General features: G+C 41.7%; 1 protein-coding gene across 3 annotated transcripts in view; it reads left to right on the top strand.

Annotated features, from left to right (window-relative positions):
- Positions 1 to 14,181, top strand: part of LOC132787074 (zinc finger protein 395) — a 156,800-nt gene that overhangs the window by 134,159 nt on the left and 8,460 nt on the right. For all 3 annotated transcript variants that reach the window (XM_060793962.1, XM_060793963.1, XM_060793964.1), the window contains one exon: positions 13,092 to 13,183. In XM_060793962.1, coding sequence (XP_060649945.1) covers positions 13,092 to 13,183 — 92 coding nt within the window. The remainder of the gene's footprint in view (positions 1 to 13,091; positions 13,184 to 14,181) is intronic.

Raw genomic sequence — 14,181 nt, 5'->3', positions numbered from 1 at the left:
TTCAATTTAGCAAACCATGTTGGCACTCTTAGTGCATTTTGCGAACGAAAACAATCCAATGCAGATGGTGCCGGCGTGTTTTTTTTGTGGAGCCGTAGATCTCTCGCCGGAAGATCTACGCTCCTTTGAACGTCTCTAGTATCGCCTTCGCTTAGCCGCTATCGAATACCGTTTGATAATCTGCAGCGAAGATTCGCTGCCGCAAGATTATCGCCTTATTCCCACTCTAGCCGGTTGTTTGCAGCGAGGTTCGCTGCCTTCACCAATTCTCCCTTAGGCTTGCAGGTTAGGGTGAATATCCGCGTGCGCTTCACTAGTGGCACCTGTTCAACAGGTGGGGGGGGAAGGCGAGGACCGCAATGTGCAACACCTATTACACTCTATGGAGGGTCTAGCGTGTGCAATTGCCAGCGGTATGACCAATAAGCTGCATAAAATAACATTTTACCGCAAGGTCTAATCAGATTGACACTACTTACCAATCAGTGGCAAAGAGAAAATTTAGCAATTCTAAATTCTCTAAAAGAGCCGGCCAATCCAAGTTGGGACAAAAGAAAATCTCGAATGCCCAAAAGTGTTGGCATTCCTTTCTCGGTTGCAGTATTATTTTATATTTATTTTTGCAATTTTTCTTTGCAAACTTTTGGTCTGATGTATTAATGTTCTCAGTGAAAAAAAGTGCATAAGTGAAGATGGCTGCCCTTAGTGAGTGCTCAAAGCATCTCTGTGTGGATCAATGCAATACTTACTCCCCGTTCGATAGACTCAACAGTTGAGCTATGCTAAGTGGAGTTGCCAACTTAATTAAGGCTTTGGCGCATCAGCTGATGCTTTGATTTGTGACAATCAGATGTTTATTTGCAACTTTGCAACTTTAATTTGCAACTTTAATTTAGACAACTACCTCACAACAGCAGATTTTAATCGAGAGTTCAATCGAAGACGTAAAATCTGAAAGAAGGTAGTTACTCTTTGAATTCCCACAAGTCTTTAGCATGAAATTGACCAATTTCCTTGCCCTCTAAATTTTCTAATAGGTATAAGGCCTGTCCAATTTTTCGCTTTACTCGTGCCTTAAGGCCGACTGGTGCAAGCTTAGCGTTGAAATTGTTTGCCATATTGCTCAGTGCCCAGTTACGCTTAATTACTGTCTGGCCAACTTCAAAGGTTCGTTGTTTAGTACGAAAGTTATACGATCTCTGATTCTTTTCATATGCCTTTTTCAGATATTTGTGAATATCAGCACGGATTTTAGAAAATTTGTCAGCACGATCGAATCGAGCAGTTCCTTCACTTAAGAGATTCAAATTTTTAAGTACTGTGTAGTCTTTACCATGCGTCATCATATGTTGTCCAAATACAACATAGTACGGTGACGCGCCTATCGATTGATGTATGTTATTGCGTAGAGCACAATTGATACTGCTAACATATATATCCCATTCTCGCTGGTCAGAACGAATAAATGATCTTAACGCCGCATTAATGGATCTATTGACTCTTTCAGCTGCATTACTTTGAGGGAATATGCTCCAGTGAACATGTGTTTGATACCATACGAAGACAAAAATGCAGCGAATTCTCGGCTTTTAAACTGAGTGCCGTTGTCGCTGATTATGAACTCTGGTGTGCCAAAACAGTTAAATACAGTGTTGCGCAAGTGATCAATGATTATTAAAGTCGAAAATTTCTTAACTGGTATAAGAAATGTGAATTTTGAAAGATGATCTAGGATGATAAAATTCCAATATTACCAAGTTTTGAGCGTGGAAACGGACCTATGAAATCTATGTAGAGTCTTTGAAATACTCGCTCACTAATTGTTTGAATACCCATTGGCGGCTTTAGATTTTGTGTCGGGTATTTTGAGGTTTGACATATTTTGCATTTGCTAATAAAGTCTCGCACTTCCACTACCATTCGTGGCCAATAAAAATGCCTACGAATGCGTTCTAGACACTTCGCTGTGCCGCAATGTGCTGACGTTGGGGTACAATGAGCTGAAACTATCACCGAATTTCTGAGAGATGTAGGGACGTACAGTTTCCAGCCATCGCCAATATCTTCGCTGACGTCGGAAGGCAATACTGCTCTGTAATATAAATATCCGTCTATGATTTTGAAATCCGGAAGATTGGATTTGCTCATCTTCTCTTTTAACTCGACATAATCACTTTCGAGAAATGCATCCGAGTTTAAATCTATCTCTGGTAGTATTTCGAGCTCAACAACATCTACATTTTCTTCGAATGCTCTGGAAAGAGTGTCAGCGACTACATTTTGACTGCCCTTTCGATGTTCGATCTGAAAATCCATTCCTTGTAGCTTTAACGCCCACCGAGCAAGTCTGCCATGAAGGTCTGTTTGATTCATCAACCATTTCAGACTTGCATGATCGGTTATAACTTTGAATGATTGGCCTTCTATATACATACGGAATCGCTTAATGGCTAATACAACTGCCAAGCATTCTAATTCCGTTGTAGAATAATTTCGTTGTGCTTTGTTCAACTTTTTCGACATATATGCAATGGGTAGTTCGTTGCCTTCTGCATCAAGTTGAGCTAATACGGCGCCGATGCCATATGTTGAAGCGTCACATTGCACTATGAATGGCAACTCATAGTTGGGATGACGCAAAAACGGAGCAGCACATAGTCTATGTTTTATTGCTTCGAACGCATGTTGGGCCTCTTCATTCCATTCAAATTTCTTTCCTTTTAGCAGCTCTGTTAGTTCAAAGATGACCGTTGAGTACTGGGGAATAAAACGCTGGTACCAACCAGTCATGCCCAGGAATCGTCTCAGTTGGCGTCTGGACTGTGGCACCGGAAATTCGGAAACGGCTTGCACTTTCATTGGATTTACTCGAAGTGTGCCTTCTCCTACTACATGGCCTAAGTAATCTACTTCTCGTATTCCAAACTGACTTTTGGTAACATTTATTGTTAGTCCCGCTTTTCGTAATCTATTTGCCACTTCGGTCAGATGCAGTAAGTGGTCTTCAAAGTTAGAGGACATGACCAATAGATCATCTAGGTATACGAATACGTGTTCCTTCATGTCATAGGGAATTACTTGATCCATAAGACGACACATTGTATGAGGTGAGTTACACAAGCCAAATGGCATCCGAGTAAACTGATACAAGGGTCTATTTGGTACCGTAAAAGCAGTTTTTGGTCGCGCTTCTTTGTCTAGAGAAATTTGCCAAAAGGCATCTTTTAAATCGATTTTGGAAATGCACTTAACAGATGGCAATCGACTTAGAAGACCTTCTAAGCTAGGCATGGGATATGCGTCCTTCTTCGTCACTGCATTTAGCTTTCGAGAATCAAGACATAGACGATCTTTGCCAGGTTTAACAATCAAAACCACAGGCGAGGACCATGCAGAGTTCGAAGCTTCTTCTATTACTCCTAAACGTAACATGCGGTCAATCTCGGCACAAAGTCGCTTTTCTTTAGCTGGAGATATGGGATAGTATCTTTGTTTAATGGGAGTACTATCTCCTGTGTCTATAGAATGTTCAAGAAGTGTTGTTTTTCCTAAGCCGTCCCTTTCGCATGACGGAAAAAAATCAACAACTGCTTGTAATCTGCGTTTTTGCATTACTGTAAGAGACAATTTGGGTATCGTTTCATTTTCAATTTCAGATTCAGTTACTGCATTAACATAACTAACAGAAATTCCAAATTTATTCCAAAAGTCAATTCCGCAAATAACATCTTGCGTGATGGCGCTAACAATTAGGAACTCAAACGATTGCTTTGTCGAATTATATTCGATTGGAAGATTAATGGTACCAGCGACCTTTTGAGGTTGTCCATCAGCAGTTTTAACAAATCCTTTGGATTTAAGATAGTTAATATTATTTTCAAGAATGTACTTTGCTAAGTTTCCTCCGATCACGCTTTTATTTGCTCCGCTATCGAGCAAGGCCAAACAACGCTGATCGAGAATGTTGAGGTAAGTAAAGGGTCGTATATCGTTGTCTTTATTTACGATAGCTGATATCCTATAAGAATTTAGTACACGCTTTTTCGACCAAAATGTATGCATACGATGAGCAGCACGCGATTTTGGAGATGTGTGTATTTTTCTTAATCGCAAATGATAAGGTATAAAATGTCGATGAATTTGTAAGTCAGGTAAGTTATTCGATATAGCAGGTGGTTGAGAATACTCTAGAGAATTTGGTTCTATTTTAATTGCGGATATCCGCTTTTGGTGGTAAGCGAATACCCTTCTGCGAGTTTTCCTGTTTGGTTTTACATTTTGTACAGTTTGGTTTATATGTGTCAAGTTTTCCACATCCATAACAAAATATGCGACGTGATTTCAGGCAATCCTGGTAACGATGACCAATTTCATCGCAATTCCAGCATTTGAAATTATCAGAATACTTCATAGCATTTACATCTGCTGATTCTGAGTTTTCATCTTCAGAGCCTAACTCCAGGTCTTTTTCTAAAGCAATCTCATGAATAACTCGGTTGGGGTTATTCGATCGATTTTGATGTTTAGGCAGTTGGGAGTAGAATTCTTCATGTTTGTGACATTCTCTACGAAGGATAGCTAAATTTGAAATTGGAACATGTAACAGTTCATGTCGAAGATCTGGTTTCAAATTCTGTTTAACATAAGAGACCAATTCGGTATCGGATAGACGAGAATTAAGCGTATCTGCTATGTTCAACATAGCATCCAAATATTCATCGAAAGGTTCATTAAACTTTTGTTTCCTGCGCCGTAAGCTATCTTTTATGTCTTCATCGGTTCTTTGATTTTGGTATCTTTCGCATAAACGAGAACAAAGATTATACCAATTCCTATGATGAGAGCTACGATGAAATCTCAATAGAAGGTTAACGCTGGACCTGAGAATAGTAAGTGAGCAAACTGATACAACGTATCAAAGTTTCCGCTCAAACAACGAGAGGTCAAGCAATTTATTCGATATATAAAGTCGTCGATTGGTATATCAGTTGGTGTACCACTGAACTTAAGATGCCAATTAACAATGGTACTAGAAATTCGGTCAGGCCGATCGAGACTACCAGATATATTTCCTGATTGCCCCAATCCTTCGTTATTCTGATCTGGAATTTCGTTATCCCATTCCAATTGCGGTTCCTCGGAACGAACTATTGGCGGTTGGGCGGCAATATTTAAGTTTCTGAAGGCTAATTCAACCTGATCAGCGATAGTAGCGACTAGTTCAGCTCGAAAGTTATCGAGTGAAGAAGTGATAAGTCCTTGAACTCGTTGTTCAGACACAGCTGGAACGGGTGTGGTTGTACTTCCTGTTGATGCTCGGGGTAAGCGACTTTCTCGCGCAGCATTTTGATGCTGCCTGGAAGTAGGTACATTTTGTTCTAAGCTTGCCCTGTGTTGCCAAGAAGGAGATTGTGCGGCATTTCTCATGAGATTCTCTCTCTGATTAGCTCTTGTTTTTGGTCGATCTCGTGGTTTAGTACCAGCGGCTCCCGAGGCTTCGCGTGAAACTGGGGGTGCTGCAACTGTATGAAGCATGCTTAACCCTTCAGATTGTTCTGAGCCAAAAATATCTCCTATCCTGCACGGCTTTTGCAAGTTGGACAAGTTTCGCTAGTATTGAGCCAATTGGATATACATTCGGAGTGAAAGTTATGACTACAAGGGGTTTTTACTAATTCAAATTCAGACGATTTTAAATCATTGCAAATTTTGCAAAGAATTAGTGAACTAGCTGATGCGAGGTTTTCGTCGCTGCGAGTAACCGGCATGATGAATTAAAATATGAATGTGAACTAGTACGGTATTCGATATTGACAAGGTAATTGACAAAAATAAGTTTACGATATGCGATAATATAGTGTTCAAGTTTTAAGTTTTTAAGTTTGGGACTTACCCTTCAATGCGATTTTAAGACAATGCGAAGTGTGTACTGAGAGTCTGAATCTACTTTGATTAGTAACGTATTTGATGAGTGTTTGTGATTGAAAGAGGAACAGATCGATATTAACCAATACTGAACAATTCTCGATTTCAATACCACAACACAATATTGTGTACTGGGCCTAACAATGATTCGGTAGAGAATCGAAATTCATCAATTCTACAAAAATTTCCTTAATCACATTATTGGCCAGAAAATTGCATTTAACAGGTTTAATTCATTGATAACACTATCAATTAATGAATCCGCTATGTATGTTCTTTTCGCCTGGTCTGCTTCCGACGTTCTCATCAGTAAACAGCCAATCCAGAAGGCAGAAAATTCATACATCTATGTTTTCAATAAAAAGAATGAATAGTTTGATGAGGAAATGTTTATTTTGGGGCACATTTTCCATAGGCCTCACGAGTTGGGCGCCATTTAATTATGTGACGAACACCACGAGGTTCTACTCGTCTAAGCCTACTCTGTCTAGCTAACTTGCCGGCTCAGTTCAGGGCTGGGGTGGGTCTTTGGCTTCGACTGGGTAGTAAGTCATCATAAATTAAAGTGTAGACAGAGTGTAATACTAGGGGAGAGGGACAGTACTCATCTCGCATTATCTCAAACGCTCGCACATTCAGTGCCCAATTAGAATTAAAAGTTTAACACATTATTGTTTTCTTCTCCATGATATACAGTAATTTAATAAACATACTTCATTTTGTTTATAAAAATTATCTCTAGTTAACAATAGTGCTTGATTTATTGAGCCTTTATTTATCGTTACGTTAGTTTGTTTTACTTAAACGGTTGTCTTCATGACTTAATAATACGAAAGATAGAGAACCAACACGGAACACACGGAATTGAGAACCTCACAATCACAACCCCAATCAACTATAATATAGACACGGCTATGCCGTACTTACGCACTTTCCATCGATGTTAGCAGGCCTGATAACTGATGAATCCGTCGTAGCATATATGCTTGTTGATGTTAGCTGTTAAAGATGATAAAGGGTTATGGTTATCAGGCTTTCAAATCCTATGAACCCCATGTTGGCTGTACAAAAGTCGAAAAATGAGTTAGTCGATTTTTGACAAGTACTAATACAAATTCAATTTAATTATTCAATTTAGCAAACCATGTTGGCACTCTTAGTGCATTTTGCGAACGAAAACAATCCAATGCAGATGGTGCCGGCGTGTTTTTTTTGTGGAGCCGTAGATCTCGCCGGAAGATCTACGCTCCTTTGAACGTCTCTAGTATCGCCTTCGCTTAGCCGCTATCGAATACCGTTTGATAATCTGCAGCGAAGATTCGCTGCCGCAAGATTATCGCCTTATTCCCACTCTAGCCGGTTGTTTGCAGCGAGGTTCGCTGCCTTCACCAATTCTCCCTTAGGCTTGCAGGTTAGGGTGAATATCCGCGTGCGCTTCACTAGTGGCACCTGTTCAACAGGTGGGGGGGGAAGGCGAGGACCGCAATGTGCAACACCTATTACACTCTATGGAGGGTCTAGCGTGTGCAATTGCCAGCGGTATGACCAATAAGCTGCATAAAATAACATTTTTACCGCAAGGTCTAATCAGATTGACACTACTTACCAATCAGTGGCAAAGAGAAAATTTAGCAATTCTAAATTCTCTAAAAGAGCCGGCCAATCAAGTTGGGACAAAGAAAATCTCGAATGCCCAAAAGTGTTGGCATTCCTTTCTCGGTTGCAGTATTATTTTATATTTATTTTTGCAATTTTTCTTTGCAAACTTTTGGTCTGATGTATTAATGTTCTCAGTGAAAAAAAAGTGCATAAGTGAAGATGGCTGCCCTTAGTGAGTGCTCAAAGCATCTCTGTGTGGATCAATGCAATACTTACTCCCCGTTCGATAGACTCAACAGTTGAGCTATGCTAAGTGGAGTTGCCAACTTAATTAAGGCTTTGGCGCATCAGCTGATGCTTTGATTTGTGACAATCAGATGTTTATTTGCAACTTTGCAACTTTAATTTGCAACTTTAATTTAGACAACTACCTCACAACACTCAACTCAGCTTCCATGTCGTTTTCGCGACATGCTCAATCATGTTAGCTACCCGTCTCACTCTTTCCTACATTCTTTTCCTCTCCTTCTCGCTCTTTTTCACTCCTGGCAACGCAACTTTCCTCGTTGACGTTCAGAAATGACAATTTCGCGTGCGATTGTCACATCAGTTATGTATGCATATGATATCTACATACACATATGCATGATCTCTCAACTTGTGTGTGTGTGTGTGTGTGTGTGTGCTTGTGTGTAGACACACACATTTCTGTCAGTTTGTCACTGTCGCCAGCGTCGCGTGTTTATTTATACGCAATCAAATTAAGTTTGAAGCGAATTTCCAGACGAGGGCGACAAATTGAGGTAATCATGTTTTATACTCATGTGTGAGCTCAGCTGAAAATCAAATAATCATACACACACACACACCCCTAAAGTACACACACATAGAGGGCGAACAAACTATTTAAGCAACAACATTTTGAAACCGCATTGAGGCAAAACCCAAAAGCATTTTAGCTGGCGGCAATTATGTTACCTGTAAAACCAACCAAAGGCCTCAAAGCTCCCAAAAATTGTTGTTGAAAGCGTCAACCAATTGCCTCCCCCCTTTCCCATCAATCCCTCTCTCTACTGTCAGCCCTTTATGTTGCTGCTGCTGCTGTTTGGGTCTGTTATCATTTGATGTGACCCAATTTGCTTGGTCTGGGGTTTGCCTGCTGGGGTTGCGATAACGCTTTCGCCTGCTCCCATTTTGAACCGCATGCAAATAAGCCAGGCTACCAAAAATGTGGCTCAATCAATTGCATTTTCAGTTTGAATCTAATATCTTAATATCTAGAAGCGAGCGAGAGATACGCTCTCTATTTGTATCTATATGTAAATCAAAGCTGGGGGGGAGGCGTTGCCTGGGGCATTTTTCGGTTGTCTCGGTAATGCAAATGACGAGCAAACACAACACAACACAGAACACAGAATACAGAACACAACACATAAGAAGTGTATTCCCCAGTTTTTCCCCCTGGAGTGAAGATTGCCATGAGGCGCTTAAGCAGCTTTAATGGTGCGCATAAAATTGCCAGCTGGCCCGAGGATAATAAGGACAACGATTTGCGTTGCCTACTTTTGTGCGCTGCCTTTGACTTTTATGTCGTCAGCGCGCTGTGAAATATACGAGTATAAACGTCGCCGTGAGTGCAATTCGAATGTTGCTCCCAAAAAAAAAATTAAGCCTTATTAGAGGAACAGAGTTTGCAAGAGTGTTTGTCTAAGCTTTTTACTTATTTTATTTGCGTTGTGGGGGAAGGAACGGAATTCCTCAGCGAATATGAATGCCATTGCAACCTGATGCTGAGTTGCTTTCTGCCACATTCACTTACACTCACTCACACTCACTTACTCTTGCATGAAGTGTGCTATTTATAGACTGTTATTCAGCCCGATTCTATGTAAAAGTCAATAATTTATGCTACATTCGCTTTTGGGCAAAACTTGGCAGTTAATACGCTTCCATTGACCCAATTTCAACGTCGTCGTCGTCGTCGACTGCTGCTGCTGCAAATCAAAACAAACACACTTCCAGTGAGTCTCTCTTCTTAACCTGATTTCGTTGCTCTCGTTCTCTTATAGCCTATTTACATCGCTCTTTGGCCAAATGCGCGCGCAGTTGTTCGCTTTGTCTCTCTGGCACTGTTATTAGCCCGGCCGCTCTTTTTGGCCCAGTTATTTTTGCAAAGTTAACAGCCGCCGTTAACGCTTCTGCTGCTGCTGACGCTTTTCATGTGACAGGGACAGGGACAGGGACACGGGAAACGTCCAACCCCCCAAAAGTGAAATACATAAATATATAGCATGGCTATATACAGTTGACCCAATTCCGTGTTTGTCCTTTCCACAGCTGTTCTGGTTTCTGCTTTTTCGATTCTCCTCCGCTTCTGTTTCTGTTTCTGCTTCTGCTTCTGGCATTTTGGGTTTTTCGTTGCTGTTTTTTTTTAGGGTATGGGGTTGTTTATGTTTGCGGCCCCCTTCCAAAAAAAGAAAATGGAAAGCGAAATACCGAAAGCAGAGAAAACTTGTTATTTATACAAGGCACGTAAATGCGACTACATACATATTTATATATGAGAAAGAGAAGAGGAAAAAGAGGGGGGAGGAGGCAGCGCTGTCAAGTGAAATGTTCATTGAATGTGAAGGCAATAGGAAATTATAAAAGCTGATAACGCAATTCACCGACAAGTGTATTAATTTCAAGCAAATAAATTGTAATTGTGTGCGTGAGCTTTTAAAGCTGTCAGTGCAATTCTTAAAGCTCAACTTACATGCACAGCGTGCATGTGAAAGCTCCGTTTAGAAGCATGAAAAACATATTTATGTTGGCAATTAAAGTTAGATGCAAGATTAAGTCAGTTCACGCACAACACAACAAAAGTTAAAGTTAAAGTCGAGGAGTACAGTTTGGCCTTATTTTTCGAGGGAAAATCGAACAGCGAAACTGAAACTGAAACTGAAAACATAAAGCAGGCGAAACTGAAACTGATGTAGTTTGCTGCTGGCAGCATAACGATGCCACTCAGCCCAGCGGTGATCCATAAAGCACACACACACACACAAACACACACACACACACACACACACGGCATGTGAAACAAAAAGCATTTGCTGGATACAGGCAAGCGAAGTTCGAGCCGAAGGCAAACCGGGAATGCCACGTCAATTTCCTCCACTCTCATTCTCTTTTGCCTTCTTCTTTCTCTCTCTCTCTCTCTCCCTCGCATCTCTGCTATCTCTGTTGCTCTGCTCTCTAACAAGATTTGTGTTATTCCTGCCATTTCCGCATACTCGTTTTACCTATTTATGCGCTCTGTTCAGGCTCCGTCAAATCAGGACACAGTGCGGTAGGAACAACGTTTGCTCTTTGTGTTCGATGGACAGGGGGAGGCAGGGATGAATGGTTGAGTCGATAAAAGCGGAGTGAGGGGGTTGAAATGCCCAACTTCAGTTCGGCAGAGTTTTGCTTTCTTTCATTAGTAGTCAAGCGATTGCCCCGCCCACTGTAACTCATTAGACATGGCAACATAATTAACGCACACACAGCACAGCACACAGCACAGTGTCTAATATCATTTAGTGTGCTGGATTTATGCAACTCGGCAGGTGGCATGCGGCAGGTGGCCAGCAGCTAAGCGTATTGTTAGGTTGACCAAGAAAAAAAAAACACTACGGCAATTGATAAGCTAAAACGATTTCCAACTTGCTGCTGTTGGCGCATTAATTAAAAATAATTGAAGCCAAAATGCTGCCACACACACGTTGCGTATACGCAACGTCGTCTTGATGAATTCCGAATTTAATCAAATTTTCGCTGCGCACATTTAGTTAACTGAAATGAATGCTTGGCGTTCACATCATATTAAAGTCGCAGGCGGCATTAATATGCCAAACGCAAACTGCCAACTGCCAAAAATTCCCTCAAACTTGAATGCAAACATCTGCCACAAATGGCAACAAATGTTTTATATTATAGTATATATGTACATATGTGTGTGTGTGTGTGGGGTATATATGCGAGTATTTATGAGCAGGATATGCGCCATATCCTGCGCTCTGTTCGCTGGCCACAAACGAATTATGGCGCCCACTAATTGCACTGAGTTAAAACGAAAAATGTGTAGTAGACCTGCTGGCAGGCCCCAGGCAGTTAATGTAACACACACACTCACACACACACACTCGCACACTCTCACACTCATCCACACACTCACACTTGCACACACAACCACGTGCGTTAACAATTTACGCCGCTTATGTAGACCAAGTTATTTATGTTTATGATTACGTTGCGGTTGGCAGCTTTCGCTTTCGCTTTCCTGCTTTTCCCTCTTCACACACCCCCCGCCCCACCCTCTTTTCTCCCCTCAGAACTAGAGAGCAAACATTTCTAAAATTGGCCATACGTCATTAAGTTCTTTAAGCTGAGTGCTTTTCCTTTTTGGGGGCGAAGTCTACGAAATACTCAACAAATAAAGCTAGAGAACTTGACCTGCTTTCCAGAACAAACAAGATTAGAAATAATGCGCATACGACGCGTTTGCCACACAAAATAACAATGCGGCAAGTAGTCGATTTAAATTTGCAAATTTTTTTTGGTAAACAAATCATTAATCAGTTGCCAATTAAATGACGAACTGCTGCATGCAACGCGTTGCAAGGACACAACTTGGCAAGGACGCGCAATAGTTAAACAAACAAAAAAGCGAAAAAAAGAGAGAAGAAAGACAACAAACCAGTTGCCCCAAAAACTGGGTCAACAGTGCTGTCGACGTCGACGTTGTCGCCTAACCTTCAACATAAAGCGCAGCATAATTGCAGGCGCTAAAGGCCGCTAAAAATTGCAGAGCGCTCTCCTGTCTCCCTCGCTCTTCCGCTCTCTCTCTCTCTCTCTCTCTCTCGCATCGAGAAGCGTGTCAAGGCGAAGAGCGTGGCATGTGGCATGGGTGTTGCATGCTGGTAGTTTGTGGTATTGCAAGGTGACCCAGTAAATAGGCTGGCAATACTTTTTCTTCTTCTATCGCATTTTTTTTTGTTGTTGTAGTGTGTTGCACAAAGACAAGGCAACGACGACGTCGACAGCGACGTCGGCGGCCTCTGTTATCAGTTGCAGCCGAGCTGAGTGCAGAGCCGGGAAACCGGAGCTCACTCGGCTTCGCTCGTTTTGCCACACACAACCGAATCCTGGCCAGCCAAGCATCGCAGCCAGGCAGCCAGGCATCGAGGCAGCCAGTTGCATTGTCCGCACCACCAACACAGTCGCATTTGGCACCGGCCCGGCACCGGTTCGTTCACTGGTCGCAACGAGATGCACGCAACCGCGCTCAACTATTACGTGGAACGCAGCGACTACGAGTCGTTTGGCGGCGGTGCCAGCGAAAGTGAAGCCAGCCCGGGCTGTCTATCATCCGCATCCGTATCCGCATCCTCATCACGCAGCGGCACGCCTCCTCCTGACCCACCGCCTCCTACTTTGGCACATCGCAAAGTACGCGCATTAAATCTTTGAAATCCCTTCATCATTTTCTTGGCACATTACAAAACTAATCCATTAATGATTCTTCTTCTCTTTGCTTGCAGTCGAAAAAATTCCGCTGTATCTGGAAGGGATGCGGCACCGTGGAGCTCACACAATTGAAAATTGAACGACACGTGAGGGACACACATTTGGGGTAAGTTCTGCAATAACAATACACAACAATAAAGTGATGAGAGAGTGAGGGGGAAGAGCTCTGTGTGTCCTTTAAAATGCTCTGACATCGGTCAGAGCGCAACTACAACAATGAGCAGCAAGTGGCAGGGCCTTGACTTAGTGCAACAAAGCAACAACAGTTGCTGCAACAAAACAACAGTAATACCCTCTTAATACATAGCAAGAGCACGTCACAATTGTTTCCACAGTGGGGCAAACTTATGTTTCTTTGGATAGATATAAAGTTAATAGATCCCTTGAGTGGTGTTAAAGTTGAACTTGCAAGAAATTCTCTTATTAAAGAAGCAGTTTTTTTAGTTCTTTTTAAAAACTTGGGTACAAAAAACAGTTTAGTTTAAAGTAAAAGAACTTTAAATAAAACAAGTTTAACGAATACAACATAATAAGAACCAAATTCATGATATGCTTAAGTATTTAGCATACTTCGCTTTGAAGACTTGTTGACACAAGCAAATTTAGTTTAAAGTTCAAGAACTTTCAATATTTATGACAACCAATAAAGAAAGTTCAGCAAATACAACATTTATGAGAGCATTATACTATTTACTCTGTACAAAGTGCTTAAAAGTATTTCAAATTCCGTGCTCGTTAGAAAAGTTTGTAAACTTTGCTACAAAAGTTTTGCTGGCATTACTTTGTCATTCAGCCCACTGTGCAGTCGGATTCGAGCAGTTTGAAAGTGGAACACTTGTACATAAGTCGATATGTGTGTACATAGAAACCAGGTCACACACACACTCGCACACAACCACATACAGACGCACCCTCACAGTCAGCGCAGCACACCTGCATTTTTAATACGAAGGGGCGCGAAAGGCGCTGGGGGCGTGGCAAACTCGAGCGCAACTTGTGCGCGGGCAGCGACTGCGCTGCAAGTTTTTTGATTTTGATTCTGGCTTTTTGAGGCCAAGGTCCAAACTGTGGGTCGCAGCATTAAGCATTTGACATTTGCGAATG

This window comes from Drosophila nasuta, chromosome 2R (genome assembly GCF_023558535.2).
Source record: "Drosophila nasuta strain 15112-1781.00 chromosome 2R, ASM2355853v1, whole genome shotgun sequence".
NCBI classification, from domain to species: Eukaryota; Metazoa; Arthropoda; class Insecta; order Diptera; family Drosophilidae; genus Drosophila; species Drosophila nasuta.
The sequence above is the reverse complement of the archived record's forward strand: the minus strand, read 5'-3'. Positions and strand labels throughout refer to the sequence as shown.